This window comes from Meriones unguiculatus, chromosome 9 (genome assembly GCF_030254825.1).
Source record: "Meriones unguiculatus strain TT.TT164.6M chromosome 9, Bangor_MerUng_6.1, whole genome shotgun sequence".
Taxonomy (NCBI): Eukaryota; Metazoa; Chordata; class Mammalia; order Rodentia; family Muridae; genus Meriones; species Meriones unguiculatus.
The window spans coordinates 50,740,319-50,766,480 of NC_083357.1; the positions used below are offsets into that span (position 1 = coordinate 50,740,319).

Sequence of the window (26,162 nt, forward strand, 5' to 3'; positions counted from 1 at the left end):
AGCCCCTGCCAACTTCATGACATAGAAGACAGAGAAGAACTCAAGGCCAAAGGATTGGATAATATTCTCAATAAAATCATAGGAGAAAATTTCCCACACACAAAGAAAGAGATACTTATCCAAGTAAAAAGGCCCCCAGAACACCAAATGCACAGTACCAGAAAAGAAATTATCCATGACATATTATGGTCAAAAATGCTAAAACCATAGGCTTACAGGCCATAGTAGAGGACAATGCAGCTACTTTTGATGTGAACTGATAGACTAAGATCAGAAAGGAGAGGAGAACCTCCCCTATCAGTGGACTTGGGGAGTGGCATGCATGCAGAGGGAGGAGAGAGGGTAGGATTGGGAGGGGAGGGAGGGGCTTATGGGGGGATGCAGAATGAATAAAGTGTAATTGATGAAAAATTTAAAAAAAAAAAGGGAAAAAAATAATTTAAGAACCTTAAATGACTTTCAAAAGTGGAGGAAAACATGGAGTTAGTCAATTGGCATGGAGCACGTCTTACCCCTGGGGGCAATGGTCTCCTGAACCTACTCAGACCTCAGACACCACCACTGCTAGTTCTAGAACTGATGCAGGATGTTCCAACGAGGGGGTTAAGGCTTCTCATAATATTTCCTATAAGCCCACACCTGTTTGTTTATATCCCCATGTTTATTCATTATTAGCCAGATAGAGCCAAGTAATTGTGGTAATGATACTTGCTTTTTTGCCCAATGCTGGAATGCTAGTAAATTTAGGTATGCCCTGGTTACTCGCATGCCTCGCTGGGTGCCTGTGCCCATTGATGCCCCTCACGCTATGACTCTCTTCAGACAGAAAAGGGATCTTGGAACTACAGCCACCATTGTTACTGCCATCTCATTGGCGGCTGTTGGAGCTACCACCGGGATATTAGCCATGAGTCATACTGGGCAGACTGCTCAGACCCTGAATAATCATTTAGCCAATGTAGCTCATGCCTTAGTTGTACAAAAAGGAATTAATGCTCAACTAAAAGGAAGCTTGATGGTGTTCAATCAGAGGATTGACCTCGTGCAGGAGCAAATTGATACCCTATGGCAAATCGCTCAACTTGGCTGTCAATGAAAATATGCTGGACTTTGAGTCACTAGCATATAACATGAGAATTTTTCCTGTGCTGCAAATCTGTCTAAACAATTGTTGAGCTATATTTTAGGTAATTGGACTGGAGAATTTGATACTATGATGGAGCAGCTGAGAGTGGCCATTGTCACAGTAAATGCTACCAGAGTGGACGCAGGACTAGCCACAGGATTATCATCATGGATTGCTGCAGCCATGAATCATCTGAAGGAATGGGCGGGCATGGGAGCGTTAGCAGGCCTTCTGGTGTTGATCTCCTTGGTTTGCCTGTGGTACATATGCAAGATTATAGTCTTACAACAGCGTAATGCAGCCATGACCATTCGGGCCTTTACAGCCATTGAAGCAGGACAGTCTCCCCAAGCATGGTTGGCTACCATAAAAAGCTAAAATGTTATGCTCAGGATGCGAGGCTAAGCACTGCACTCAGGGTCAGCCGCTTTCGACCCAGAGAAGAGTATGTCTGATTGCATGCAGGTTGATGCCCCAGGTCCCGCCTCTGAGAAAAAGGTATCGGTCGGGTCTGATGCTCTTTGGGTGGATGACACCTAAATGAACATCAGTATAAAGTCCCAATTTATTTCTAATATCAGAGATCAGACCTCTACTCTTGCCTGATGCGTCTAAAACAAAAAGGGGGAACTGTAGAGAGCTGCGGAATGCTGTGCCTTAAAGATGGAGCTGGTTTCCGCCTTCCACCTTCCCGATGGTGAGTGCTCTCTGTCACGAACAACTCCACATTTGGCTAAGGCTGAGGATCTGGCTTGCTTCCATGTATGTGGACCTATCTGCATTGCCCACGTGGCACGCTGAGGTTGGCTACCCAGAGGCTATTTAAGCTGTGGGCTGGCTTTCCCCAGGGTCAGATGATTGTTCAAGGTTCCTGAATAAACTGCATTGAAAAAAAAAAAAAGAAAAAGAAAGAGTGCTGAAAGCTTTGAGAGATAAGGACCAAGTCACATACACGGGCAGACACAGCAAACTAAGAGCTGAGTTCGTGATGGAAACTTTCAAGGGCAGATGGGATTTTTTTCGGTTCACCCACTAAATCTAATTAGTCCTGCTCATGCTGCATGGGTGTGGGTCTGTCCATTCACCAAAGCAGCGGTTCTCAGCCTTCCTAATGCTGCGACCCTCATGTTGGGATGATACCCAACATAACATCATTTTGTTGATACTTCATAACTGTAATCTTGATACTTTTGTAAATTTACATTAATGTGAAATATAATGTCTGATGTGCGGGATATCTAATATGCAACCCCTGTGAAAGGGTCATCTGACCCCAAGAAGGGTCGAGACCCCCAGGTTGAGAACCACTGCACTAAAGCATGAGAAACATCCCAGTGGCCACCAGTGATTGTGCCTCCCCCAGAAACCATCCCTGACAATAACTCCTTGGAGGTCATATACCCATCTCAGGCACAGAAGGCCACCCTTAATAGTTAATCTGTGGTGAGAATGGAATTAGTCAAGACATGTTCAACACAATTCCTTCAGCTCTGGTGACTCTTCCTGCCCAGGAAGAGTATCCTGTATCCAGTATCTAAGATCCTGGCCTGCCATGGCCCACCTCTGATTCCTTACCACAATGACACCATGAGACCAGTGATTTCCCCACAGAAATCTAAGCCTACTCCACCTCCAATTTCATAACACATTTCTCCTCTGCTCAGGTGAATTTTCCTATTGTGACCACAGCCTGCCCTATTTCTACTGCCATTTTACAACTCTCCTCTAGTCCCAGATCCAGCCACTCCACAGGGTTGCTACAGGCCTAGACCAGACTTGGATCTGGTAAGACACCTTGCGCTAGTGCTCAAGTTCCCAGAGAGGGTTACATTCCAGGGAGACCCCAAGACACCTCGTCTATGGCCACCTTGGGATTCCAGCCTAGTTGGGGTAAAATTTCATAGATAGATAGATAGATAGATAGATAGATAGATAGATAGATAGATAGATAACCAATGGTCTAAATTAAAATCCTTGGTTTCTATTACAAAAACACAAAAATTGTGGAAAACCGCAGACAATATGTCCACCAACCAAATAGCCAATTCCATAGCAATGTCCCCTACTGAGAGAAACTCAGATCAAATCCAAGATGCAGAATTCTGAGAGTCTATGAAAAGACTAAACTCACAAATTATGTGCAACTGCCAACTCAAATTCTTCTATATCACAAAACTACACTAAAACTGAAGAAGACATAAGAACTTTTGATGAAAACAGCTCAAATGGAGACTCTCAAAGCCAGAGGGCCTAGATAGATGTTCTTCAAGCTCTAACAGACCATAGATGCAAATCCAAACTATTATACCCAACAAAATTATCTATCTCAATTGATAGAGAAAGAAAGACATTTCATGATAAAATAAATCTAAGCAATTTCTGTCCACCAATCCAGCTTTACAAAAGGTACTAGAAGAAAACCTTCAATCTGAAGTAGTTAACTATACTCAAGAAAACCCAAGGAACAATAAATAATGTCAAATCAGTAAGTCAAAGGTGTCAGGGGAGGCACACAACACAAAAACAAAGTAATAAAAATCAATACACACTCCTTATTGATAACTCTGCAAAATTAATGGTCTCAATTACCCAATAAAAAGATATAGGCTAGTAGAATGGATGTGAAAACAGGATCCATCCTCTCATTGCATCCAAGAAATATACATCATCACCATGGACAGACCTCACCTTAGGGTAGAAGGATAAAAAGGGGTATTCCAAGCAAAAGAAACCAAGAATTAAATATTTGTAACTGTTTTAGTATCTAACCAAAATGGATCTGAAGAGATAGGGAAGGACACTACATAGTTCTCAGAGGAAAAGTCCACCAAAAGGACATTTCAGTCCTAAGCATTTATTCACCAAACACAAGGACACCCAAATTCATAAAAGAAACTCTACCACAGCTTAAATCAAAATTGGCTTTCATAAACTGAGAGCGGTGGCACAGGCCTGTAATGCCAGCACTCTAAGAGGCAGAGGCAAGCTGATCTCTGTGAGTTTGAAACCAGCCTGGTCTACAAAGCAAGTCCAGGACAGCCAAGGTTACACAGAGAAACCCTGTCTCAAAAAATAAAAACAAATAACAAAAATGGTTCTCATGCAGTGTTAGTGAATGACTTTAGTACCCAACCCTTGCCAATAGACAGGTCATCCAAACAAAACTAAACAAAGAAATGCTGGAGTTAAATAACATAATAAATCAAAGAGACCTAATAGACATCTACAGAACATTCTACCCAAATACTAAAGAATGTATTTTCTTCTCAGTAGCCCATGGAACTTCATTTCTAAGAGAAAGACTTCTCTGGATTGTGTTGATGCATAAGGAAAAGCAAATTTGGAGTTTCCTGGGTGTCCTACATGTGGCTAACTTTCCTCTGAAAAGTAAGATTCTCAAATAGGAAAGAGGCAAGGCTCAGTGGTGTTCTACGCAGACTAGGGCCTCCAATCCACAAGCCAAGAGCTGAAGCCTTGGTTTACCGCCTCTCCCTGTGGCCTAATCTATAAGGTTATGCAAGTTATACCACTTTACTTCTCCAAATCCAAATGAGTGAGGAAAGAGACAAAGAGAATGAGAGAGAAGGAATCCCGAAACAAACAAAGAAAACATATTGAGAAATCATTGATATCCGGTCCGGAAGAAGGGTCCCAAACAGGCCCGCAATGGAGGAGGTACCCTCCCTCCTTGACACCACAGGAGAGAGTACAGAACATACACCCTGAGGCCAGCGCCTCTGACTCCTTTCTCTCTGGTTCAGAAGCTGAAGAGCTTCACACTGGAAGCAGCAGTATACTAATAGAGCCTCGTGGAGGCACATGAAAAGGACTGTTAGTGCCAGCATCACTTCCCAACAGCCTGCCAGATATGAGAAGACCATTAATAGATTGGAGGCTAAGATGAAGAAATTGGCTGATAGGGCCTGGGCTGATACTGAGAACTGATAGACAGATGGACAGAGAGCATCACAGGATCATAAGAGAAGCACTCCAGATGTAGGAGACTTCACCAAACCATGAAGGCTCCTCTTAGACATGATCATTGTTGCTGACATATCATGTTCCCGAGTGTTCTCTCAACAACGAGGCAGCCGCTTTGGAGCCTGCCCATATGGTAAGCAAGGCACATCCCTGTGATTCCCACCCCTGCCTCTGATTTGTGGGGTGCCCCTGAAAATGGCTGCACCGTCATCCACGAGGCATTCCTTATGAAATGTGAAGTTCATCCTAGTCCCCTCCTCCCAATCCCCGGCCTGCTCTCTCCTTCTTTTCTTCAGCAATTTCTGTGCCTCTAACTGACTCCTTTTCCTCGACATATTATGGACGGTTAGTTTTCCTTTGAAGAGTAACATTCCCAATAGGCTAGAGGTGAGGGTCGCTGCTGTGTCCCAGTGAACTGAACGAGGGCCCCCATGCCATGGTCTTAGAGCTGAAGGCTCCCATTCATGGCCTACCACGTGCTCTTCCCTATAAAGCTATGCAAAATACAGAGTGAAAGGACTTTGAGGGGAAGTGGGACATGATAATGCTATAAATATAATACTCCTGAATGAAATCTCAAAAAACAAACAACATTTTAAATTTTAAAAACTGTCTCTGGACAAGATGAATGTCAAGATGACTCTGGCTGTTTTGGGGTTTTGTTGTTGTTGTTTTGTTCTGTTTTGTTTTTACAATTGCACAGGAATCTGCAATTGTCCAAAAGAAAAAGGGAGTCAGTAAGAATGATGTTGTTTGCTACTTGTTACTATAGTTATAGATTAGGTGGTCTTTTCCTAGAGGTGTGAGGATGCTTTTATTTTGGGTTTGAACTCCTGTACCTCACCGTCTTCCAGGACACCATCAACTAGGACTGTGTTATTCCAAATACCCACACTCAAGAGGCACGCTATCACGGAGAGTCATCCATTAGCCAGGTATGAGTGCTCGTCCTCAGTCAACTTCCCATCCAAACATCCACTGATGATTGCAGCTCTTCCTCCGAGACGCATAAGCCAGATGCAACAGCCTTACTTAGGAAGAGATGACTTGACATATGAAAGATCACTGAAACCATGGATACTTCTCTGAAGTCAATATTTTTCGATTTATTTCCTCCTTTGAGGTAAGAGTGTGTTGTAGTGATTTTAATATTTAATATTGATTCATGTGGTTGTTAAAGCAGCAGGAATTCCTTAATCCTACTATAGAAATAAAGGTACAGGGACCCCTATTAGATTTCTAATAGCCTTAAACCACTGGGGATGGGCAGAAAGAACTCTCCTCAGCGACCTTGTTATTCCTCAGCTTTAAATCCCCAGTCATTTGCTCTAATTATTTCTGTCTGGGCTATTTCCCATCCAAATTCCCACAAATACTTGTACATAATATCCGTTAGGTTTGCTTCTTTTCATCACACCAAATCTCAGACCCGTAACATGTTTCTTATTATGCTAATCCATGACAACTCTGCTTTGTTCATCCTCCTTCCTTCTCATCGCCCCTTTCTACTTCATGATCCTTCTCTCCTCCAAACCCTTGAACCTAAGCTCCACCTACCCCTCCTCTGCAGAACTCAGGTATAGGCATTTTATTGGCCAATCATGGATAATTTGGGGGGCAAGGTTACACAGCATCATTTCGGGTACATGATAATCTGCTCATAAAAGACAGCAAGCACACCCCAGAAAGCTAAATAATTAAAGCCTTAGAATATATAGCACCAGACCATGCCCCAGCAAGAGTGTGTCTTTCCAAGGCATCCACAGCAGTTGCCACCTCCCCCACTCCAAGCCCAATGAGCAGGACACCGTCAGTGAAACATGATTGGGCTCCCAGCAGGAGATGTCACCTCCCCTGATGACACTCAAAGGTGCATTTCTCAGATGGGTAGCTGCCAGGGGTGTGTCATTTGCAGCAACAATAAAACTACACCAAGAGCAGCTACAGTCAGAGTCACCGCCTGGCTACATCTACAATAATCCACTATAGGTCTTCAAGGCACACACAGATATGCTGAAGGGAGCTATAGCAAAAATCACCTCTTCTGCATTGTTCAATAATGCACTGTTTGCACTGACCCCTGGATAAGCCCATTATGACATTGCCCTGGTTTGCTTTTTGGTAAGTTAAGGCAGTCGTGGTGTTTCTCACTAGTTTCTATCACAATGTCACTTTATGAATCAGGCAACCTCTATCGAGATGATGCCAGTTTCTGACTATGTCTCACCTACCTCTGCATTCAGGAACTGGAGAAAGAGCGTGTTCCTTTGGGACCACATCTTCAAAGACCGTTCTCTAACTGAGGCTCCACAGAAGAATTTGGGGGTCTTTATAAAGTATTATCAGGTCACATCCAGTGCAGAGTGATTAAAAAAAATATGTTGGTCTTCTCTTCTCTCTCTCTCTCTCTCTCTCTCTCTCTCTCTCTCTCTCTCTCTCGTCCATATCACTCTGCTTAGAAAGCCCCTTGTAGCTCTGAGGAAGCAAAGGAAGGAAATATAATAAAAGATAGCATTGGGGCCAGAACTCTCCTCAAGGGCACCAAGTCTCTGTCATGCAAAGAGCTCTGAGTGGTTAGAACCAAGCCTGGGACCTGGCTGATAGTCAGTACCTCTTTATACCAGACCTGGAATTTTTCTGCGAAGACCCATGAATCCAGAACGGTGATTTCAACTATAGAGTTCATTGAGATGAACTGTATGGTCTTTGAGTCTGGCAAGGCTTCTCTGAGTTACTGCATTAATCTAGCTGCATGATATCTTTTTCCTTGAAATGTCTTCACAATAAATCATTTTTATTCCCCTTTCCTCATGTATTTATTTATTTAATCACTTTACACCTGATCCCAGCCCCCTCCCTCCTCTCCTCCCAGTCCCATCCTCATGCTGCCCCCCCCCATTATCTCCTCTCCTTCTCAGAGAAGAGACCTCGAAGGGGTACCAACATACCCTGGCACCTCAAGTTGCAACAGGACTAAGCGCATCCTCTCCCACTGAGGCCAGACAAGGTGGCCCAGCTGGGGAAAGGGATCCAAAGGCGGGCAACAGTCAGACAGTCCTGACTCCAACTGTTAGAGTACCCACATGAAGAGCAAGCTGCCCATCTGCTACACATGTGTAGGGAGGCCTAGGTCCAGCCCATGCGTGCTCTTTGGTTGGTGGTTCAGCCTCTGTGAGGCCCCATGGGCCCAGGTTAATTTACTCTGTCTTGAGGGGTCCTTGATCCTTCTGGCTCTCTCTGTCCTTTCTCCACTCTTCCACAGAACTCCCCTAGACTGGCTGTGGGTCTCTGCATCTGTTTCCAACAGCTGCTGGATGAAGCCTCTCAGAAGACAGCTATACACGCATAGCAGAATACAGCTGTTAGTGTCAGGGGCTGGCTCCCCAGTTGAGCCAGTCATTGGTTTGCCGTGCCCTCAATCTCTGCTCCATCTTTATCCCTACACTTCTTGTAGGTGAGTCAAATTTTGGGTAGAGGGTTTTATGGTGGTTTGGTGTCCCCCTTTTTCTACCGGAAGTCCCACGTGTCTACATGAAGTGGTGATGTCAGGCTCTGTATCCCCCACTGCTAGGAGTCTCAGCTTTTCTTTACGAAAAAAGAAAATGTTTTCATTTTTATTTAGATCAAAATCATGTCCAAAGCTCATCATTTTCTTTGCCTATGTTTTTGAGTACTTTAGACACAATGACCAACCACTTTACACTCTTATGATATGTGGCTATAAATAATTGGTCACCCAAAGCCTTGTCTGGCATTGCAGATACCCACGGGTGACATTGTCTAAGCGGCAGGTGTGCTCTGCATGCCGTAAATCATCATGTCACACCTACAGCTACTGGTTTTTATCACTTACAGCAGGATCTGTAAAGCCGTTAGGTTGTGGCCTGGATTGGTGAACAGAAGGGTCTCTCATTCTTCCTTCCAGTGAAGATCTCTGTTCTACAGGTCCATCCGGGAGGGAAAGCATTTGTGAGCGGTACAACGCACAGGCTCTGTTCTAAGGTTATTCCTGATGAGCTTGTGGACCGGTGGACTGATCCTTTTGGAGTCCTTTGTAGTTGCTTCCCTTTGCTTTGTTTTTTCGATCAAGGAAAGCAGGCTGACACAAAGAAAGTTTATTGGAGTCAAGTAGCAACTGATTTGAGAGCAACTTCTGATATTTAATGGCATTTCGGCAAGGCTCGATTTCCTCTTCTATAAAATGGAAACAGCAACACTCTGAGTTGGTGGGGTCTAAAAGCACAGACCAGAAATGCAACAGTGTGTCAATTATTCCAAAGTGCACAGGATTTCAAATTGTGGTCAATTAAGAATAAAATTTGAAATCGATGGTGTGCTCCTGTTGAACCGAGAGCAGTGTTTAGTATCCAGTGACACATGAAAGGATGAAAGCACCAACTACAGTCTCCAAGGCTGATCTGCACAGACACTGCGTTGTTATCATTGTTATCAAGCAAGCACGACTCTCGACGTACAGCTAGACAGCCTGAGATCCCTGCAGAACACATATGTGCTACTTGAAGCATTCCATCGTGTTTTCTGCTCATCCCCCTGGAATTGAAAACAACAAGTTTAGAAACTAGCCCATTAAATGTACTGTCTTCCTGGTCTGTGATATCCTGAAAGTCCACTGTGTTCTCCCTAAGTGCGTATTGCCATGTTAGTATGACTAAACCAGGTCACGCACTTACAGCAGCTGCTCACAACCTGTAGGCCACAACCCCTTTGGGGCTCAAATATCAGATATCCTGCATGTCAGACATTTTACATTAAAGTTCAGAACAGTGGCAAGATTACAGTTCTGAGGTAGCAATGACATAACTGTGTAGCCGGGGAGTCACCGGAATGTGAAGGCCTGTATTAAAGGGTCACAGCATTAGGAAGGTTGAAGGCACCGATGTAAGGTCTTGGCCATGCCTGATAGGCCGTATATTCAATACACTGTCCCCATTCTCTCATCTCCTACTCACTTGAATAAAGATGAAGTGACCTCCCACTTGTCAGCACAGACAGTGGCCATTAGGCTGAGTCAGCCTCCAACCCCCGTCAGTGTTTGTAAATAAAAATGTGCTCCCTGATACCTACGCTTTCATACACTGCGGACGCCTGTGTTGGTGCAGTGATGACAGAGGTGAACCTTTACATGTATGCAGCCTGAGCTTCAAAGCTGTTTACAGGAACAGGTTCCTGACCCCTGATCTGTGCCCCCCTCCCTTTGCGCTGCTGTCCTGCCTCCAGGGAGCCCATTTGAAAGGTGGAGTCGGCACCTGGTCATGAGATGCAGGACTCTCAGAATCTGGTCACATAGTCAGCACCAGCAGAGAGAGGAGTCATGAGAATTTCTGATAAGGAGTACAAAGCTTGACCAAGCCCAGTCTGTGGTTTCCAGCCCTTCCTTTCTCCTACTTTGGAACTATAAAAGAGGGAACCAGAGCAGGAGCACCCCAGAAGCTTACCCGAGGCTGCGCCAGTGGGAAAATGCAGGCCCTCCTCTTCCTCTTGGCCCTTCTCTGGCCTCCTGAAGCTGGAGCTGGTGAGTTTTGTCTTGATCTCCCTAACCTCTTGGGTTCTCAGCAGCCTTGACCTGTTATCTTGGCTGACAGAGACCCTAAAATGAGGTAATCCAGGGGAAATCTCCTAGATCAAGTAAGAATGAAAAATTAATTCCCCTTTGCATTGTTTCATCAAAACAGTCTCTGTTCTGATGGGCAGCTTTTCTCTGGCCTTCCCCTTAGTGTTGAAGAAGACAGGACGAGGGTGAGAGGAAGTGTCTAAATGAAGTGTCAACTTCACATACACAAGTGACCAAGTGTTGTGAAATGTAGGATGATGGTGGACAGGGAGGACTGGGTAGGGAGGGCCAAAGGACATATTGAGGGGCCTGTACCCCACTAAGGGTGGAGTGGGCTGGGAGCAGTCACTCAACTTTAGCCTCCTCTTCTTTGGCCAGTGCTGTGTTGGGCTATCCCACAAGACTGTGACTAGGGACTCGGGGTTCTTTGTTCCAGAGGAGATTATTGGCGGTGTTGAGTCCAAGCCACACTCCCGCCCTTACATGGCCCATCTGACGATCACCACTAAACAAGGTTTCACCGCCAGCTGTGGCGGCTTCCTCATAAACCCACAATTTGTGATGACGGCTGCGCACTGCAAAGGAAGGTACGAGGCTTCTCTCTGTGGGAGAAACACATGAGCCACGGTCACAGGGCAGCAGAGGCTGGTGAAAGGCCTCGGCCCTGCTCATCTCCAAATGAGCTCCTTTTTATACTGAGAGGACAAAGCCACTCATTGGACCGTTTTTATGTGTCATCTCCATTTTCAGAGGCAGGAGCTTTAAGTAAGGCTCCTGTTGGGACAAACTTTCCTCCTATCCTGGTATCACCAGAGCTCTCAGTCATGGGCTGGATTGTAACACAATGTAGGGTGCCTGTCTGTCTCCCACACGGAAAGCCATGGGTTCAATCCAAGCACTGAGGGGGAAGGAAAACAGTTCTCAGTCCTGTGCTTTCCTGAGCCCTGTCTTTCTGGGAAGGCAGTGCCCTGGGAGCCCCACTGAAGTCTCTCAAGTGGCTCTGCCCTGGGACAGAGAAAAACGACCCCGGTGTCCCTCTGCTCAGCATGACTCCTCCTCATGAGACCAGCCATTTTATTGCTCCTCTTCTTTTCCAACAGAGAAATCACCGTCACTCTCGGAGCTCATGATGTGAGCAAGAAAGAATCCACGCAGCAGAAGATAAAAGTCGCAAAACAAATCGCTCACCCAAGTTACAGCTTCTACTCCAATCTCCATGACATCATGTTACTGAAGGTGTGGCTATTTTCCTTGTGCTTCTTAACCCTCCCCTCCTTAACTCTCCTTGTGGCTCAGGCCTTCCAACTCTCTCTCATCCAGTCCATCTCCTCAGAACCCATCCCTGAATTCCGTGTCATTGCCACCCAGTGGGACTCATGTCCAAGACAGCGTCCTTCTCTGGTTTGCCAACTCTTCTCTCTTTCTCCCACCCCATCCCCCTCCACCCCACAGCTTCAAAAGAAAGCTAAGGTGACTGCTTCTGTGGATGTGATTTCCCTGCCCAGTCCGTCTGACTTTATAAACCCTGGAAAAGTGTGCCGGGCGGCTGGCTGGGGGAGAACTGGAGTGACAGAACCAACGTCAGACAAGCTGAGGGAGGTGAAACTAAGAATCATGACTAAGGCAGCCTGTAAAAACTACGAGCATTACGACTATAACTTCCAGGTCTGTGTGGGCAGTCCATCAAAGATAAGATCAGCCTACAAGGTGAGCACACACTGCTTTCCCTCCCCACAGCAGGAGACAGTGTCAGGAGGAAGAGGGCCAAACAGCTCTCTCCTACAGTGTTGGATGCCTGTGTTCTTAGGCTCCTAGTACTCTGGGGACTGAAATTCTCCCTCTGGGTCTCCTCTCCCTATGCCTAAGCCCTGCCTGCAAGCTTCCCATGGGGCTCCAGAAGGGAACGGAAGAGGGTGAAGGGAGACAACATAAGCATTGGGTCAAGACCAGAGGGGAAAAAAATCATCAGACGTAAACCCCTGACTTATGACTCATAGGCAGTCAAGACCCCTTACTTCACTCTGGGACTAAGTAGCCATGGTGGGGAGTCTGTAGCTGGGGGAAGGTGATCTTTGCTAATAGTCTGCTTTTTCTAACCCACAGGGAGACTCCGGGGGCCCTCTGGTGTGCGCTGGGGTGGCCCATGGCATTGTATCTTATGGACGCATAGATGCCAAGCCCCCCGCAGTCTTCACCCGAATCTCCCCGTATGTGCCCTGGATTAATCTAGTCATAAGGGGCAAGTAGCTGAAAAGCCTGGGCAGCCCGAGTCAGAGCCTCCCAGCCAGAGCTCTTCTGGTACCCTGTGGGTTCAACAAAGCCTGTCCCCAGCCTGTCCCCGAAGGATCTCAAAGATGCACAAGTCTGCAGTGATTGAGTGTTCCCTGTAATGCAGCCCAATAAAGACAGAACCTCCAGCAGCTATGTGGCTCCACTCTGTGCTCTGAACGCTCAGCCCCCCCCCCAAGCTGAACGAAGAATTGTTTGGGGCACACGGGTGTGCTGATGTGGGTTATTGAATATCATCTAGCGTGCACGGGTGTGTACTGTAAGATTTCATATCCAGACTAATCCCTAATCCGCCCTGGTCTGCCGTTTTCCTCCACTGTCCTTTCTTCTCCCTCCTTGTCTTCTCCCCACAAGCCCCATGCCTTATCACTGCATCTTCTCCACACGTCATAGCAAATTCCATGTGTAGGTGAGAAGTAGCTGTTGATAGCTCATATCCTCAACACCTGTCCTGCCATGGTCCTCTGCTCAGCTAGAGCAGAGCCTGGCCTCAAAGCCCTGGGAACGTGACTGTGGCTGCAGCAGTCACAGCAGGAGAGTACCAGTGCTTCAGGGCAGAGCTAGCCATCGCTGGGAAGAGACCTCCCTCTAGAACTTAAGCATGAAGTTGGCTCTAGAACAGCTTCTGAACCACCCCAATTCAACTGCCATCTTCCTCAAAGATGGTAAAGTGAGGTACCACCTTTCAGTAGAATGCCCGAGTTACGTCAACTTGTAAGTGACCTGTTCTCCTCTTACAAGTCAAAGCCCCCGTCATCCTTAGTCAAGGGGAACAAAGCGCGAGCTTCAGGGTACTGTGGAGTCTAAGACTGAAGAGGCCACACATGAGTCTACCATGTCCGAGAAAGGATTAATATAATGGGCTTGACCTCTGACTACTGTATCATGAAAAATTGCTGTCACCACCAGCCCCAGACCAGGAACTCAGCACCTCCACCCTCCTCACTGTTTGTCAGCCCTCACATCTGCATTCCAGCTCCACCACTGCTCCGTACAGATGTAATGGCAGGCATCAAAGTACAAGACTGACTATAAACTCTGGGGGCAGGGAACACATATAGAGATTAAACAACCTAAAAGTCTCTTTAAAAATTAAAGAATCTGTGTTACGTGGGTGACTTTATTTTTTTCTAACTCTTATATATAGTTATGTAATGAAATGGTAGGATTATTTTTTTTCATTTTGATTTAGACTGGTTTGGTTTGGGCATATTCTCACTATATGGTTTAGACTGACTTCCAGCTCACAGTCCTTCTGCCTCAGCCTCCCTAGTGCCTGGACTACAAGCATGTGCCACCACCCTGAGCTTAAACAAAAGTCTCAATGGGTGAAATACAAAGACGGGAGCTATGTTTTCTCAGAAGATGTGAGCACTCACTAACCTGCAGCTGGGGCCATGCTGTCTCTTTAACCCCACAGTCTAAGAACAGCACATCCTTGGGACAATCTTCCTTCCTGAAGCTGGGCACCTGGGTTACCCACCCTGCAGCCTGGTCCACAATAATAGTGGGGCAGGTGGAAAGTCCCGGGAGCTGGGGCAGGGTCACAGCATGAACAGCTTCCAGAAAGGTCACCAACTACAGAACAAACCCCATCACATGGGCCCCTGGTGTCAAAGGAACAGCTGGTGACTCAGAGGCTCCAGAGTCAAGATAAGAGCCTGATCATTCTTAGGCATGGTGGGTGGCAGGCAGTCATAGCCTGCCCAAAGGACTCTGCGAACGAGAGAGCAGGCAGAGCCTCAAGAGATCAGGAAGAAAAAACGTACAGATGAGATGTTTTTCCCATAGTGGGTGCAGTAGCCGTGCTGGGCATCTCAGCTTAATGAATCCTCTCAGTGCACCCGTAACAGCAGACACCCACTGAAGATGCCCAAAGGGGAGATCAGCCAGCCAACAGCAGCTGAAGAAATCATCCAAGAGGTCAGCACTTTCTCACCCAAGCTTTGCGAGAGTGGAAACCAAAATTAGAAGTCAGGGAAAACGGGGAAATCTTTAAATCAAAGGAACTGCAAGTGAAAGGAAAATACAGGTTCTGTGCTTAACAAATAACTAAAGATCTACCTTCAGAAACCAGAGACGCTTCCAATGAGGAGAATGCAGTCTCTGGTGATGTAGGACAAGAAGAAAGAAGTGAGGGTTATAAATGCCCTTCAGCACATGTTACCTCCTGCCCCCGTCTCTTACCATCCAAAAGAATGTTTTTTATCAATTATTTTGTAAATGAAAATTTTCAGTAGCTCTAGAAACATTTTTTAAGAAGGAAGAAATATGACTTCAAATCGTTTTTGTTTTTGTTTTTGTTTTTTTTAAGCATACCACAGTTTTTGGGTTTTGCTTCGCTATTTTGCTTTACATAAGGTCTTGCTTGAAGCCCAGGCTAGCCTGGAACAAGAGCCACACTCTTGCTTCAGCCTCCCAAGCACTGAGGATCGAAGTGTGTATCGGCGTGCCCAGCTTTTCATCCTGTAATGCAAAGCTGCTGAAGTTAGCTTGGAGTCAGCTTTGTGCACTGAATATATCATGAACATCTCAATTACTCCTAGCGTCACATTGCTAAATTATTTCCTAAGAAACAGATCCTGGACACAGTAGTGCACACACGGAACCCTAGCACTTGGGAGGCAGAGGCAGGAGGAGCAGGATTCAAGGCCACGGGGCCTCAGCTACATGTGGCGTTCAAGCCTAACCTGGACCACATGAAAGCCCATCTCAAAATAAAAAATGAGAGTAGGGTGTAGAGGGCAATGGGAGGAGGGGGCAACAGGAGAGAGGGAGGGAGGAAGGGAGAAGGGAAGAAAGGCGGGAGGGGGACAGGGAGGAAATTGACTACTCCTGGATGTGGCTGTCCCTGCCAGAGCTGCGTGCGCTCTACAGCATACTCTGCTCTGTAACCCAATTTCCCCAGCAGCCTTACAAGGTTGTAGGGGATTGAAATTTTGAGTATACACTGTATACAATGTTACATTGTGAATTAACCAAACCTTTTGAATATGCCAACATATTTATAAGCAGACAAGAGAAGCGGAAGAGAAAGCAGAATTCTGGTAATCTATACCAGATAAAGAAAATGCAGGCAAAATCATAGGGTCAGCATTAATGAGGTTGATGTTGGTCTGAAAACTCTGTATCTCTTCCCTCACCTTCAGCCAAGGAGAAGAAACACAACTCAGGGCCCGTGGATCTAAGCCATGATTCTGTGGAGCCGGCACCCTCGTGCTACATAACCTACCCCTCCATTTTCAACCACACAGGAGAAAAACCTTGCCTAGGCCTCTGGGGCTTGGCCTTGCTGATCCAGAGACACCAGACAAGACTTCCCAGCCCCAGATCCTCCTCTGCCCTGTTAGAGATGGAGTGTCAGAGGAGGGCCCTCAGTTTTAGCAAATGAAAGCACGGGGCTTACGTTAAATTCAAACTTTAAGTGGACAGGAGAGGCCCCACTCAACACTGAGGATGTATTTTGGTTTTGGTCACCTGGAATACAGATGTAACTGGGCACTGCATTTCATGTGGCAGCCCCAGAGAACGAAGCAAGCAGTACTAAAATCCTAAATGAGGGAAGGTTTTTGGAAAGTGTGTGTCTTATTCTCGAGGGGATCAGACATGTGGGTGGGCTCAGCTGAGAGCATCACAGCTGATGGACGCTAAAAATGGGTCCCTGTGCTCACAAGCCCACCCTGACACAAGAACACGGTGGACAATGTGGGGGGAGCATTTACCCCTCTATAGGCTCCCCCATCCTCTTATCCCTGTTCCTGATTAATGTTTTAATCCTCCCTACTTTGTTTAGATGGCATATTATACATGTCTGCTCGTGTACATGTTTACACAAGGACACTGAGTCTTTCTGAAAAACACGTTTCCTACTGTGGGCTACAGTGACCACAGCCTATGTGCTCCTGGATGCTCAGTGCAAAAGTTATCATCAACCCAAGTTTCTAGGGACCTTTAATGAGCTGCCGTAACTAGAAAAGGTAAGATGTCCCCACACTCCTAACTCACACAGAAGCACAGCTGAGGACCCGTCGAGCACCCGAGTTGTAAGAGTCCAGGCTTCCATTTCACGCCTAGGAAAGCCGTGTTATTCCAGGGGGATGTCCAGTTATGAAGAGAGCCAACTTAGAGAAGAAACCATGACCACACAGTTCCTGTGGTGACAGCTCTGCCACTCCCCTGCCTGCTGGGACTAATAAGTCCAAAGAGCCAAAGATAAAGCCTGCACCAGGCGCGAGCAGCCCTCTGACAGGATGCATCTCCTTGCTCTCCATCTGCTCCTCTTTCTCCTGGGTTCCAGGGCCAAAGCTGGTGAGTGTCTGGGTCCTTCCCTCTCAAACCTGCAGGTCAGCCACTAAAACGAAGAAGTTGAGTGGGACATTTGAGACTCTCAAACGGGTCTCACAGCTCTCCTCAGGAGCCTCAAAGGGAAGTCTCTCCTCTTGGAATATGCCCACCCAGTCTTTAAAGCCATGGTAGCTCCAGGATCACAGAAGCTTGTGTTGGCTGAGAGGGAATCCTAAAGCGAGTGGGAGAAAGAGGGAGACTCCAGGAAAACAGGTGCATCCTCTTCATCATTGAGGGACAGGGCGGAGCGCACCTTGTGATTTTGTGGTTCTGTGCCTCAGGGGGCCAGACAGGAGGACTCTAGACAACATATCCTGCAGTAAGGCAGATGGGCCACGGAGGAGGGACAGTGTAAAAAACACCGAGGTAGAAACTGCCTAATCTAAGGCAGGCTTGGCTGCTCTGCCTTGAGAAAGAAACAAGTACTCGGAGGAGAGTGAGTCGTGGGTGAGAAAAGCTGACAGAGATACCTGAGTGGACAGTGGGCAGATTTTAGGACAGGGAGATCAAGGGAAGCCTCTCTCAACCTTAACCCGGCTGTGCACTCTCTGGAGAGAGCAGCCATGCCTACGTCAGGACCTGGGGTCCTCTGTTCTAGGGGAGATCATCGGAGGCACAGAATGCAAGCCGCACTCCCGCCCGTACATGGCCTATCTGGAAATTGTCACTTCCAAGAATTACCTGTCGACCTGCAGTGGATTCCTGATAAGACGGAACTTTGTCCTGACTGCCGCACACTGCTCGGGGAGGTGAGACAAGACGCTGTTCATCCCTAAATATGAGGGAAACCACCAGGGTAGCAACCTGAAGAGGGATCCTGAGCCTAGGTCAACTGACAAGAGAGAGATGTCATTGAATAGATGCCCTGAGCCTATAAGTGCAGCTCCCCTGAGAGGCAAGGGAAGTTCTCCAAAAGCGGCCCCTCCACACCTGCTTCAGCACGGAAGATGCCCACAGCTCACTCGTCAGAATCTACCCAGGAGTTTTCTGAGCCATCTCTCTCCTTGCTGCTTTCAACAACAGTGGCCTTCAGTTGCCAGGGTCTGGGGCCCATCATGTCTAAGGAAGGCAGAACAAGGCCCACAGGACACTTACTACTTCTTGCTTTCCTCACTGGCTCTTGCTGTAGAAAACTGGCCCCCATACAAAGTTCCCCAAACTGGGGAACTTCCCCAGTTTCCCCAGTTCCCCTGCCCTACAGGTCCTCTATTTCCTGCTCACTCCCCAACAGTTCCAGGGGAGCCCGCCCTGGAAAGTGTGTCTCTTCCAGAAAACACTCTTTCTCCAAGCCTCTTCTCCCCTCAAAGCTGACTCAGGCCCAAGGTCCACCTTCAGGCCCAAGGGCAGGTATCTCCCTGCTGTTCTCTTGATTAAAAACTGATCCTGTCCAAAACCACAAGTAGCCCAGAAAGTGGGGATGGGAAGAGTCCCATGTCATTCCCAGTGGGGACTTCCAGCCCTTTCTCAAAAAGTGTTCATCTCTGAAGCTGTCACTGTCTCTGCTTGCCCTTCGTCTTTGTTGTTGCTGCTGGTTGTTTTTGAAGCGCAGTCTCATGTAGCTCAGGCTAGCCTCAAACTGGGAACGTCGCTAAGAATGACCTTGAAAATCTAATTCTCTTGCCTCTACCTCCCAAGCGCAGAGACGATAGCACTGTAGATTAAGCCCAGAGCTTTGTATGTGTTAGGCAAGCACTCTACAATTGCAACACCCTCAGGCCCCCCCCCCATCCTTCCTCACAACAGGTCTATAACCGTGCTCCTAGGAGCCCATAACAAAACAGCTAAAGAAGACACGTGGCAGAAGATTGAGGTTGAAAAACAATTCCCTCATCCAAAATATGACGACTATTCAGTTGTCCATGACATCATGTTACTGAAGGTAACAAGTTTCTTCCTTGGACTTTTCCCTCAGGTGCCCAGCGCCCTGAATTCTCCCTGCCCTGCCTCTGGACAGCACTCCCATCTTATCCCCTGTTGGACTCCATACTTCGACCTTTCCCTCCCTGATGACCTATCCCCACCTTCCAGCTCATATCCCTAAGAGTACCCCATTCCCTTCGCAGTTGAAGGAGAAGGCCAAGCTAACCCTAGCAGTGGGAACCCTCCCGCTCCCAGCCAAGTTCAGCTTCATCCCACCCGGGAGAGTGTGCCGGGCGGTTGGCTGGGGCAAAACCAACGTGAATGAACCAACCTCCGACACACTGCAGGAGGTGAAGATGAGACTCCTGGAGGCTGAAGGCTGCAAACACTTCACCAATTTTTACCACAACTCCCAGCTGTGTGTGGGCAATCCTAAGAAGATGCAAAACGTATACAAGGTGACCCTCTTACTGGTTTAAAAACAAACCTCGGGCTCTGCTGGGAGCAGAGTCTAGAAGGGGGCGGGGCAGAAGGTTGTCTGTTAATCACAGTGTTTAGGAATCACCATGAGGAAACAGAATCCCTCTTCCCACCACTATCCTGGGTCCTGCTGTGCAGAGAACATGGGGTGACAAGAGGAAGGTGGGGGGCTCCACCACAAAAAGCAAGATGTGGCATCCGGCTCTAGAGTGCCTGCCAGCTGATAGGGGTGGGTACAGTTAGAGGCTCCTTCCTTCCGCTTCACCCGTTTCCTCTCCTCGACCCCACCCAACAGGGAGACTCTGGAGGACCCCTCCTGTGTGCTGGGATAGCCCAGGGCATCGCCTCCTACGTCCGTCGGAATGCAAGGCCCCCTGCTGTCTTCACCAGAATCTCCCATTACCGGCCCTGGATCAACAAGATCCTGCGGGAGAATTAACTCTGGAGCTTGGGCCAGCCTGTGAGGAAATCTGGAAGTAAGAAGGTTTTCTGTGCTGTGTGCTCTGGCCTGTCTCTGGTTCCTGGCTCCCTGAGTTTCCAGAACATTCTCACAGGTCACAGAAGGTTCCCAAAGGTCACCATCTCAATAAACTTCAATAAAGACCCAGACTGTAGACTGCAATGTGTGTCTCCTCGATCAGCTAGCTGATCTCCCTACACACAGCAACCTGATTCACAGCTGAAATAAATTAAGATTAGGAAGGGTGTCTGAGGGGGGCTGGTATGAAGGAGCAGGTGAAAGAATCAGACTAACTTTGTAACCTATGTTTCTTTTAATTGCCTTATAACTTATATTTGCAAGTTTTAGGCCCATGTTAATTAAAGCCTCTTAGTGCTTCTCCAGAGAACCGAGGAATGTAAAAGTTCCTGACATTAGCCATCTGTGAGGGCAGAGATAAGGAAGAGAACAAGCAGAGATCTCTACTAAATGGAGAAAAAATCACCGGCTGGCGCTGGTGAGATGGGCTTTGTTTGGAAACTGAGCCAAATGGCCCCAATCCTTCTCCTGACCTTTGATCCAAAGCCTGTAACCCCCACTCCTCAGAACAGACATGGGATGAGTTAATCACCCCCCCACATTTAACTGTGGATGGCAGGAAATTCCAAACTGACTTAAAGATCAGATATTTACGACAGGGCTGACTGGACCTAAGGGTGACCAGAACTAACCAATTATTTTAAAAGTTAGACACTTCATCCAATCCTAACTTGCCAAGAAGTCAACCCCAGGAGATTCCCACCTTGTGTCTTTTAAAAACCTAAGCTCTTTGTCTCCCGGTGCCACTCCTAGCTGACCAGCAGGGGTGACCCCATTGTACAATGGTTAAAAAGAGTCTCTTGCGTTTTTGCATCGATGGATGATTAGTTTCCTGAGTTCTCTTCATACCTTCTTATATTTAGGCTCTTGCTGGGCCTAACACAGGCAGAGACAGATACCCAGAAACAGGCAGGGAGATGGGAAATAACAAAGAAAAACTAAGTTTTCCTGGAAAGGCAAGATCTATATTATACCCAGCTTAAACAAGAAATGATACCCATTCTTTATCTTACTCTTTCTCCTCCTCTCTCTCTCTCATCTTTTTTTCTTTCTCACCTCTCTCCCTCTCATTTTGTGTGTGTGCGCATTTAAAATATGTGGTATATGCACATGTGTGCACAGGTGTGTGTGCCTATGCACACACGAGCAGGCTTGAAGAGAGTGTTTGCTCCGTCAGTCTCAACCAGAACCCTGTGAGGTGAGGTCCTCAAGGAACCTGGAGCTACACTGTGGGCCAGCAAGCCCCAAAGAGCCTCTTGTCGAATAGTGCTGAGGTTACCAGCGTACTTAGCCACACCCTATTTTTATGTGGGTGTTGGAGATTCGAACTAAGGTCCTCATACTTCCACAGCCAGCCCTCTTAGCCATTGAGCTATCCCCCACCCCCTCGCTTACCTACTAACCCTATGCCAACTCTTTATTTAATAATTCAGAATCACTGAGAGCACTTGATGTTGCAAACAGGATGTGGGGTTGTTGTAAGAGGTTTTTAATATTTACTATGGGTTTATCTTCTAGTAAAGCTTGCTGTTAATCTTAAACAGCTGTATAACCAAATCACCACACAGAGACTGGGTTTTTAGTTAACCTAGAACACAATGCTGGGCAATATTTACTCCCTCCTAAACCTCCAAGCCCTCAGTTTCCTAACATTTAGATTTCCCACATTATACTTGCTTTTCGTGAAATCTTAGGTCTGGTTCATGCTCCACGTCCTCCAAGATCTCTCCTCCAGCTCTCCTCTCCTAGCTCTCCTCTTCTGAGTGGCTAAGGTCTTCAGGTGGTCTTCCACTGTCATTTCTGATTTTTGTTAGTTTTGAAGGAGCCCATAATTTCTCTTCTCCTGCATGAACATAAGCAAAACCTCTTTCTTCCCCAGCCTAACACATTCCCCACTCTCCACTGTGAAGTTAGGGTATCTTTGAAATATATAGGCTGAAATAACTCAGCAGTTTTTTCTATAACCCAGTGTCTCTCCACAGCTGTTGTTTGTTGTTCATTAACATTTAAGAAATTTAAGGTCAATAAAGCATTATGTAATCTATCTCTGAGGGAGGGTTTTTAATACCCCTCTCTGTTTGTTAAGCGTGTCCCTTAAAGTACAATTGGATCTTTCAATGACTGCTTGACCAGTAGGATTGTGAGGTATACCTGTGACATGCTTTATCTTGTAATATGTAAAAAATCCTTCCATTTTATTAGAGACATATGCTGTAGCATTATCAGTCTTAATTTGTTTAGGTATGCCCATAATTGCCATCACTTCTAATAATGCATAATGTCTGAATCAGCCTTTTCAGAGCTGAAGGCTGTTGCCCAGTGAAACCCTGAATAAGTGTCTATAGTATGGTGCACATATTTCAGTTTACCAAACTGTAAGATAAAGCACGTCCATTTGCCAAATTTCATTTCTTTGGTTACCTTCAGGGTTACTTCCTGCAGATAGTGGAGTTTGGCTATATAGAGAACAAGTGGGGCATTTTCTCACAATTTCTTTGGCTTCTTTCCAAGTGATAGAAAACTCTCTTTTTAAACCTTTGCTGTTAACATGGTGTTTTTTTATGAAATTCTGAGGCCTCTAACACATTTCCATCAATAGCTGATCAATTTCATTATTGCTTTGTGCCAGAGGACCTGGTAAACCTGTATGAGATCTGACATGTGTTATATACAATGGATTATTTCTATTTCTGATTACTTGTTGTAACTGAGAAAACAGTGAAGTGAAGTCTGAATTACCCTGAATTAGATCAGCAGTTTCTATATGCAGAACAACTCTTTCTGCATATTGAGAGTCAGTGACTATATTAAGAGATTCCTGAAAATCTGATAACACCAAGAGAATTGCATGTAATTCTGATTTTTGAACTGAATCATAAGGACTCTCCACCACTTTATTCAGATTTTCTGACTTATAACCTGCCCTTTTTGATTTATTGGCATCTGTATAAAATGTGGGAGCTCCAGAAATTGGAGTTCCTTTTACTATATGAGGGAGAATCCAATTGGTTCTTTTTATAAACTGAAGTTGCTTGCTTTTTGGGTATCTGTTGTTGATTTCTCCCAAAAATTCACAACAAGCTCTTTGCCAATATTTGTTGTCTGCCCATGATGACACAATCTCAGCATTGGTAAAGGGCACCACAATTTCAGCTGGATCTATTCCAGCCAGTTGACAAAGTCTCATTTTTCCTTTTAGGATCAATTCAGAAACCTTTTCTATATAGGTTTTTAGTTTTTTATTTTGTTTGTGAGCCAAAAATATCCATTCTAAAATACAGTCCTCCCTCTGCATAAGAATTCCTGTGGGAGAATGAGTGGAGGGCAAAATAACCAAAATACAGGCCCTCTTTGGATCAATACAGTCTATACATGCATCTTGTAATTTCCTTTCTACCAGAGCCAATTCCTTTTCAGCTTCAGCTGATAATGTTCTTGGACTATTTAAGTCCTTATCACCCTGTAAGGATTTGAAATAAGTTACTTAGCTCTAGGCTTAATCTACAGTGCTATAGTCTCTGCGTTTGGGAGGTAGAGGCAAAACGATTAGATTTTCAAGGTCATTCTTAGCTACGTTCTGAGTTTGAGGCTAGCCTGAGCTACATGAGACTGCGCTTCAAAAACAAAACAGCAGCACAACAACAACCAGCAGCAACAACAAAGACGAAGGGCAAGCAGAGACAGTGACAGCTTCAGAGATGAACACTTTTTGAGAAAGGGCTGGAAGTCCCCACTGGGAATGACATGGGACTCTTCCCATCCCCACTTTCTGGGCTACTTGTGGTTTTGGACAGGATCAGTTTTTAATCAAGAGAACAGCAGGGAGATACCTGCCCTTGGGCCTGAAGGTGGACCTTGGGCCTGAGTCAGCTTTGAGGGGAGAAGAGGCTTGGAGAAAGAGTGTTTTCTGGAAGAGACACACTTTCCAGGGCGGGCTCCCCTGGAACTGTTGGGGAGTGAGCAGGAAATAGAGGACCTGTAGGGCAGGGGAACTGGGGAAACTGGGGAAGTTCCCCAGTTTGGGGAACTTTGTATGGGGGCCAGTTTTCTACAGCAAGAGCCAGTGAGGAAAGCAAGAAGTAGTAAGTGTCCTGTGGGCCTTGTTCTGCCTTCCTTAGACATGATGGGCCCCAGACCCTGGCAACTGAAGGCCACTGTTATTGAAAGCAGCAAGGAGAGATGGCTCAGAAAACTCCTGGGTAGATTCTGACGAGTGAGCTGTGGGCATCTTCCGTGCTGAAGCAGGTGTGGAGGGGCCGCCTTTGGAGAAACCTCCTTTGCCTCTGAGGGGAGCTGCACTTATAGGCTCAGGGCATCTATTCAATGACATCTCTGTCTTGTCAGTTGACCTATGAGTCCCACAAGGAGACCAAGCTACATAACTGTAACATATGTGCAGAGGGCCTGCGTCAGTCCCATGCAGGCTCCCTGGTTGGGGGTTCAGCCTCTGTGAGCCCCAGGAGCCCAGGCTAGTGGATTCTGTGGGTTTTCTTGTGGTGTTCTTGTCTGGCTCCTACTATCATTCTTCCCCATCTTTCACAGGATTCCCCAAGCTCCACCTAAAATTTGGCTGTGGGTCTCTGCCTCTGTTCCCATCAGTTGCTGTATGAAGCCTCTCTGATGACAATTGGGCTAGGCACCGATCTATGAGTGTAGCGAATAGCATTGGGAATCATTTCATGACTTTTTTTTTCCAGTCATGTATGGTTCTATTATGGTCTCTGGGCTATCCAGCCTCTGGTTCCTGGCCCTCCAGGCAGTGCCGGGGTGGGTACCTTGTGATGGCATGGGCCTCAAGCTGGACCAGTTGGCCACTCCCATAATTTCTGCGCCACCTCTACTCCAGCACATCTTGTAAGCAAGACAGATTGCAGGTGGAAGGTTTTGTGGCTGGGTTGCTGTCCCGGTCCCTCCACTGGTTACAGATGGCTGGTTCAGGCTCCACATCCCCCATTGCCAGGAGTCTTAGCTAGGGTCACCCTTGCAGATTCCTGGGAGTTTCCATTGTGCTGGGTTTCTAGTTTTTCTTACCAACTGCTGCTGTGCATGGGAGTTCTTTGGTCCTTAGCAAAGACAGCGGTGGCCAGGGATGTTCATAAATGTTTAGGAACATGGGAACTGCATGAACTGAGAAAGCAGATTGAGCTGATCAATGAACACAATGGTCCTGATTCAGCCCACTCCATGCCACCCAAATCTATTTGCATATCCTTGGCCAAAGTGCCCTTTCTTCTCTCCTAAGAGGAGAGATGCAGGTGCAAACCCTCAGAGGTAGATTTAAAGCAGAGGGGCCAAAGACACAGGCTCACCTCCAAGCTAGAAGGACTTGAGGCTGCAGAGATGGGAAGGTACAAGTTCTGCCAGCTAAAAGGCTCGGTTCTATTCGGCGCCCTTGATTCCAAGCCTCATAGAATAGTTGTGAGGGAAGAATGAACTCTAATTGTCAATTCAGCACATTTCCTCTTCCTGGAGAACACTGCTCCAACCTCGAGAGTGCTATCTCAGATCGGGCCCCTTAGCCAGGTATTTCAACGAAACAAATCACTATTTCATTGGGCTGACTGATTCTCTGTGACCCGGTACATGACAAGATCAATGAGCTTGTCCTGTTCACTGTTTACCATCAGTTGCCTCCATGTTTAAAAAGAGTCCTTTGGCCTGAGGTTATATTCCACACAAACCAGAGTGAGGGACCGGGCAATCTGAACTGGCATGATGCTCACAGACACTTCAGACAGAGAATCGACGCAGAGCCCAGAGAGCAATGCCAATGTGAAGGAGTGCCCACCCTTCCAAAGGAGAACGATATACGCTAATCCATCTCTCACCGGTGACTGGCTGGTCCCTTAAGGCGGCACCTTCTCAAAGGCTCAGTGGTTCTCTCTGCTGGTGATTGGTTAGGTGTGTGATAGGGCGGGATCTGGAGCGACCTGTCTCTAGAGACACTCCAGCCTACAAGGGAAGGAAGAGAA

General features: G+C 46.6%; 2 protein-coding genes across 2 annotated transcripts; both read left to right on the plus strand.

Moving 5' to 3' along the window:
• Nucleotides 1-10,559: 10,559 nt before the first annotated feature.
• Nucleotides 10,560-13,101, plus strand: LOC110565884 (mast cell protease 1-like). The gene is made up of 5 exons (XM_021663659.2): nucleotides 10,560-10,640; nucleotides 11,116-11,266; nucleotides 11,780-11,915; nucleotides 12,132-12,386; nucleotides 12,783-13,101. The coding sequence occupies exons 1-5, from the start codon at nucleotides 10,586-10,588 to the stop codon at nucleotides 12,924-12,926; spliced, it is 741 nt and encodes a 246-aa protein (XP_021519334.1). The 5' UTR covers nucleotides 10,560-10,585; the 3' UTR covers nucleotides 12,927-13,101.
• Nucleotides 13,102-17,071: 3,970 nt separating this feature from the next.
• Nucleotides 17,072-20,274, plus strand: LOC110544703 (mast cell protease 2-like). Its single transcript, XM_060391723.1, has 5 exons — nucleotides 17,072-17,276; nucleotides 17,911-18,061; nucleotides 19,056-19,191; nucleotides 19,376-19,630; nucleotides 19,948-20,274. Exons 1-5 carry the CDS (start codon nucleotides 17,219-17,221, stop codon nucleotides 20,089-20,091), a joined length of 744 nt encoding a protein of 247 aa, XP_060247706.1. The 5' UTR covers nucleotides 17,072-17,218; the 3' UTR covers nucleotides 20,092-20,274.
• Nucleotides 20,275-26,162: the final 5,888 nt, after the last annotated feature.